Source organism: Sceloporus undulatus, chromosome 2 (assembly GCF_019175285.1).
Source record: "Sceloporus undulatus isolate JIND9_A2432 ecotype Alabama chromosome 2, SceUnd_v1.1, whole genome shotgun sequence".
Classification (NCBI taxonomy): domain Eukaryota; kingdom Metazoa; phylum Chordata; class Lepidosauria; order Squamata; family Phrynosomatidae; genus Sceloporus; species Sceloporus undulatus.
This window is the reverse complement of record NC_056523.1, coordinates 19,906,686-19,913,325: the sequence shown is the minus strand read 5'-3', so window position 1 is coordinate 19,913,325 and position 6,640 is coordinate 19,906,686. Positions and strand designations below refer to the sequence as shown.

Here is a 6,640-nt window from a genome sequence, read left to right as displayed (position 1 = left end):
AATGTGTAGTATGAAAGGGTCCTAGCATTGACCTGTACCCATTTAGGGCTAAAATTGTTGACAGAAACATGATTATTCCATTATGTCCTTTCTCCAACTTCACAAACAATATAACCCAAAATCCACAAAACAGTGGGACCTTTATTGGATCAACCAAAATGCACATTATACATGTTGCAAGCTTTTGAAACTCCACTGGCTTCTTCATCAGGCAAAAGGTGTTAAAAATCATACAGAAGAAAGTGGAGGAAATGACAATGTTAGTCACAGCCCTGCATTTTGTCCAGATGTTGTGGTTGTTGTCCTCGGTTCAGATGGTATGGAAGGGTATTCATGTAGGTGGGTCCCTCCTCCTTCTGGCCATGTGGGTACTGGGAGATTCAGTTCATGAAATAAACATTAAATTCCATTAGCAAGACAAAAAACTACTACTTTTGAGATCCAGTTTCTCTTGAATCCTTTGTGAAGCTACAAGCCCCTTTGTTAGGAATGGAACACTTAATTTTTCAGGATGTCTCCATCCTTTCGCATCAGGAAAAACTTTAGGTGTTGTTAAGGTAAAATATGCCAATGCAGTCCCAGTTTAAAAGGAAAAAAATGTTTTACCGTTGTTGACGGTAGAAACCTCAAAAAGTAAATCACCTTGGCTTTAGGCAACATCCTTTCTATTTATTTCTTTTATTTATTTTGTTTCGTTTCTATACCGCCTTTCTCCAGAAAGGGACCCAAGGATGCTCACAGATAAAATCATTTTAAAACTTTAAAAACAAAAAAAAAATTAAAACAAATAATATAATCTATCTAAAGTAGTATAAAATAACATTAAAAGATAAGATTATTATACAGTTTTTAAAAATGACTTACTGCTGCCAAATTTAAATCAAATTGAGGATACATCTGGATTTTATTGCACACGTTTTTCCATCTATGCTGCCAGGCAAGTGCATCATGGGTCTTCCCATCTTTGCAAATCAGCCAGCTGAACTCGGATTATAGCTGGATGTTACCCAGGATTCACCTGCCCAGTGGCGTCAGCAGCAAAAACGTGCAATAAAATCTGGATGTATTCTAAATTCGAATTGAATTTGGCAGCAGTAAATCGGTTTTTTAAACTGTTTGATAATCTCCAAAGTTAAAAAAATACATACTTGGAGCACACAACCTGTCTCCAAAGACCATAATTGAAACTAAACGTATCACTTCATCTCCATAACCACAGGCTTTGTATTTCTATTGCACACACTGTGCCATCGGGGCAGAATAATCTGCCATACCAGATGGGACAGTCTACTGATCAATCATTTCCTTCTCCTCACTATCAATATCTCTAGTAAAATGAAGAAAGACATGAGGAACAGTCCTGATAACTCCTCGATCACATGTCACATGATGGAGGAAGGTAAACCAGCCTATTGGCATCAAGTCGCCGCCACCACCATCATCCCCTCCCACCCACCCACCCACCCCACACACACACACCTGCTCACATCCCTCAGGCATCATGCACCTCACCTTTGGCTCCATCCAGTCCCAGACTCCACAATACTGGGTGAGTGACATTTCCTCAGGCTGAGCTATCTCTGTGTCGATGCGGAAAAAATTCTCTCCTGTGTAGGGAAGCCACTCTTTGCCACTTTCCCCATCAGGAGATCTGAGAGAGGAATAAACTCTTACCAATCCAATTCAAACAAAGGAGGATTTTAAAAAGCAGGGTGGGGAGAGAGAGACATCAGAGTTTATCGCATTTAAGAATAATCCGATTTACCACTGCCATTTTCATTCCTAAATCGGGATGCATCCGGGTATTATCACATGCAAAATGCCGCCAGTGCCACTGCCCGGCTGCATACCACCTAAAACCTGGCTAGATGTTGTGCTCAGCCAGCCAATTTGCAAAGCCAGGAGCTTCCCATTCTTGAAAAGCGGCTTGCTGAGCACCAGTTGTAGTCAGGTTTTAGGTGGAATGCAGCCAGGCAGCGACATCAGCAGCATTTTGCATGTAATAATACCTGGATGCATCCCAAATTAGGATTGAAAATGGTAGCGGTAAATCAGATTATTATTCAATGCAATAAACTTCATTATTATGCAGTCTTCTAATTTTCTTGTGTCTGTACCTGCCTTCAAGTCATCTGTCAATTTGTGGTGACCCCATGAATTTCATAGGGTTTTCTTAGGCAAGTAATATTCAGAAGCAGCTTTGCTAGCATCCTTTATTACCTTGTATTCATTGGCCATCTCCCATCTACGTACAGACTCAGCCTGAGTCTGCTTAGCTTCCAAGATCAGATGTGATCATCTGGCACCCTTACGGTATTTAGACCTACCCCTAAGCCTCATAAAAATACCAACTCCAGAAAGTTTTTGTTTTGTTTTGTTTTTGAGTGGAGGGAGGAAGTCAACCAATACTCATTGATATTTCTATGGTTTTAACTAAAGAGCTATACAGACCGCCCCAAACCACCCTTTCCTAGCCGGATCAGGGCCATGGCAACCACATGCCACGGCCCCAATCCAGCCTCTGGAGGGCACAAAAAGGAGCCGTAAAAAGTGGCTCCTTTTTGTGCGCTCCAAAGGGTGCCATAGCCACAGTGGTGTGGCTGTATGGCATTCCTTCGTGGCTGCATCATCTGGATGCAGCGCCGGAGGTGCACCTAGATGCCACACACCATCTGGACTGGCATGTGGCATCATGATGCCCTGGGGGCTGAGTCAGGGCATCCATCATCAGGACACTGAGCCCTAACTTCGCCCATAGGCTGGCCTTTCGGGCCTGTCTGTATAGGGCCTAAGGTAGCCTTAATAAGTAGGATGGCAACTTTGTATAACATTGAAGAGCATTTTTTATATATTTGACAATGATAAAAATCTTGCGGCACAATGCTGTCTAACATTTCAGATTCATCAAAATCTGTACTTATTAGTTTCTTGAGTATCTGTGAAGGCTCCTAATTAAGCTATCAAAGGACATTTGTCAAAATGCTCTCCAATTATGGTTTCAAAGGAACTGAGTTGTATTCCAAGATGTTTTGATTTCATATTAATTTAGGAAAATGCCAATGGAAGACAAAAATCAAGACTCAAACAAAGGCAAGAGACTAGGTCTTAGACTGTAGAAAAGGAAGGGAGATTTTGATACTCAGAGAGGGAGGAGATCAGAGTGGAACCAAAATGAGTAGAAGCAAGAGAGGTAATACAAACAATTAGAGTAATTAGAAGGGATCACTTACCCAGTTCTCACAAACTGTCCCCAGTAATGCATAACTCTTTGGCTCAGTATCGTTTCAGTCTCTGTGTCTGTTAAATTGCTTCCTGATAGAGATAGTATGTTACCAAAAAGATAAGGCAACTCAGCACAATGGGGCACCCCAAACCAGTCAGGCATTCCTGGAAATGGGGGCCGGTGAGTGAAGATGTAGGCAAAAACTGAGCTTCCAGCTTCTGCCATCCGCGTGGCCAATTCAGCCATAGGGCACAAGAAGATATGGTCCCCTGAAGCTTTGATCATTGCATTGCGATATCGCTCATCCCCATCTTTCTGTTGCGTATAGATCAATGCTGCAGCCTCAACAGCACTGTCAGAAGCCTTTGGTGCCACAAGATGGAGGCCCTCCAATAACTGCTTATGACTGATCAGGCTCTCGCTGGATAAACTAAAACCAGGAGCATTATTTGGGAGGAATATGGTACTCTCATCAGGGGTGAAGCCCGTCAAGATGGGCTTGAATGGAATACTCCAGGCTTCCAAAAGGTTCTGAGGGCTATCTGGAAGGAATTCCCCATCTGTTGTTGGCACAAAAACAAGGTCTGTCAAAGTCTTTGGATCAATAGCATGAGCAATCTTCTGCATGAGCAATCCCGGATCCCTCCTTTTCAGGCAGTTTACCACATCTATGTCATCATTCTCTACACAGCCCAACATCTGGCCTAGAGTTCTTGCTCTGACCTTAGCCTCTTCAGGATTCACCCAAGCCCAGTAGGCAATGGCAGCTCCACTTTGTAAAGTTGCCTGAGCAAAGAGATATTGGCTCACTGGTGAGAGGAGATGGAAACCCACTGATGCACTCCCAGTGCTTTGACCCCCTATGGTTATCCGAGTTGGATCTCCCCCAAAGGCAGCTATGTTTTCCTTCAGCCAACTCAGTGCTAAGTGTTGGTCCCACAACCCAGCATTCCCTGGAGCACCTGGAGGTAGAGCCAGAAATCCCAGGGAGCCCAGACGGTAGTTCATAGATGCCACAATGATGTTCTCAGTGGCAGCCAGCAAGCTTCTATCACTAGAGCCTGTGCCCATGTAAAAGCCACCTCCATGGATCCAGACAAGAACAGAGGCTGGGACAGATGGCTGGGGTTGAGGCACCCAGATGTTGAGGAACAGACAGTCCTCAGAGACTGGCAAGATGGGTTCTGAGTATATTGCTTTGTGATAGTTGGAAATAGGTGAATCCTCAGAGTAGCAGGAATTTCCAAAGCTGGTGGTCTTCATGACATGGCTCCAAGGCTGATGGAGATGGGGCTTCTGGAAACGCAGTTCGCCCACAGGAGGTTCCGCATAAGGAATTCCCAAGAAAGCTGTCACCATGCCAGATTCTGTCATGACGTGTTTCCCCTGGATCGGGCCAGTGCTAGTGACCACCACATTATCACTTCTAGAGGCAGAACAAAAGCCCAGCCAGAAGAGAAGGAACAGGCAAGGAAATGTTTCAAACATCACTGTAACTGAAAAGGAATTATCCCCAGTGAATTATCAACAGATTAACTATGATGCATGAATTAGGGCTTCCATGCACTCAAGTGTTGCTCCTATAGCTCCTAGCAGTGGTGGCTGAAAGTTCCCAAGCTAGTCAAAACCATTTTGGATAGCTTTAACAGAGCTCTTCAGTGTACTGGCCCTATTTTAGGAATAGCATCCAGGAAGTTAGCTCTTTTGAAGCCTGGATTAAAACCAGGAGTGAACTCCCTGCCTCCCTGACATGGCAGACAATAGTTTCCATAACCCCTGCCTATCATTGTCATACCCAAAATGGAGGACATTTTAGAATTCCTCCTGGGCAGAAGGTTGAAATGGAAGACATCTCCTGGAAAAAGGAGGACTTCTGGTCACCCTGCCCATCCTTAGTAATGTTTTTTTGTACTAGTTGCTGCAGTGCCACCCCCCTAATAGAAGCAGATGCTGGGGGCACCATCACCAGACTCTGAAAGCTTGGGGTGTGTGCAGTGATCTGGGTGGATGGGTATGCAGCAGGAGGGAGGGCAAAGTAGTTCACACACACACACAACTCACACAGCAGGTAACACCAGCCTCAGGGATGCCACTGCACCTATTGAAGGGGAAGGGCAAAAAGACTCACCTCCTGTGCCAAGAATGCAGTTGTCAGTCTCAGGTTCTCAGCCAAACTGACAGTTCAGTCTGGAGGAGTATGAAACACCTGAACCTAGCACACTTTAGCAATATCTGAAAGAAACAAAGAGCTGCCAGAACCTTTATGAAGAAGCGTTTGCTCCTGAGTCAACAATGTTTGTCTCTATGTTGGAGTCATACCATGTGTGACCTGGAGAGCCCTGCTAATGAAGGTCACAAGCTCCCAACAACAATTCTTTGTTTAATTAAAAACCAGATGGCATCGTAATATAAAAGGACATCTTGGTTTTGCTGGGTATAATCTAGGACTTGGACGTTTGTTAAGTGAAGGTGGGTTGGGGTGAGGCTGTTTAATTTGTTGAATCTTAGTAGAAGCTTGCTTGTGTGCACATTAGTGTCTAATGTCCTATTGTAATTTGGTGAACTTGTATCTGCTGGGTCAGGGCTTATTATTTGTATGAGCTGAGTAGAGTTGTAAGTGTATGATCATTAGCATTCTGTTGGTTGTCTGTGTGTGTGTTGTTGTTGTTGTTGTCGTCGTGTGCCTTCAAGTCGTTTCCCAGTTATAGCAACCCTATGGTAAACCTAACACAGTAAGGGAGCTACTGCAGTCATCTGCAACAACTATTGCATCTTTGTGTTCTTGGCAACGGATGTGGATAGCTACACCTGCAGCAAGGGGAAAGTTGGTTCCCCTCTTGGAAGAGAAGGTCCAGCAACTTGAGGCCCATTTATCCAGTCTGTGACATATTAGGGAGCATGAGGATTTCTTGGACAGAGCAAAGAAGACTGTCCTGGCTGAGGAACACATGGGGGATGTCAGTTCCTATATACACAGGGGATAGACAACTGGAGGAATGTAATACATAGAAGTAAATGGTTCAGGGTTACTCTATGAGTTTGGAGCCACAGAATTGCTTTGAAGCTCTCTCTCTCTTATCAATGATGATGAAGGGAAGCAAGAACAGCAGCCTTGCCAGTCCTCAGAGAATGTGCATGAGACTTTAGAAGGTTCAGCACATGAAATGGTAGCTGCTAAATCTCAGAGGAAGCATGTGGGGATGGTAGGGGACTCCTTACTGGGGGGAACAGAATCAACAGTTTGTTGACCTGACAAAATGTCTCAAGAGGTGTCCTGTCTTCTTGGGGCAAAAATCTGTGATGTAGCAAAGAGGCTGACAAGATTCACCAAGCCCATTGATCATTATCCCTTCCTTTTGGTCCATGGGGGAACCATCAGGTAACTTTAACAGAGCTCTTCAATGTGCTGGCCCTTTC

General features: G+C 44.3%; 1 protein-coding gene across 1 annotated transcript; it reads right to left on the bottom strand.

The window, feature by feature from the left end:
* Window positions 1-347: 347 nt before the first annotated feature.
* On the bottom strand, window positions 348-5,427 carry LOC121923975 (acetylcholinesterase-like; the record flags this gene model as incomplete). Its single annotated transcript, XM_042454963.1, has 4 exons — window positions 5,352-5,427; window positions 3,231-4,719; window positions 1,513-1,651; window positions 348-371 (listed from the first exon to the last, which is right to left on the bottom strand). Coding segments are annotated over exons 2-4 (1,644 nt in total), but the record flags the coding sequence as incomplete, so codon positions are not given.
* Between the last annotated feature and the right edge of the window lie 1,213 nt (window positions 5,428-6,640).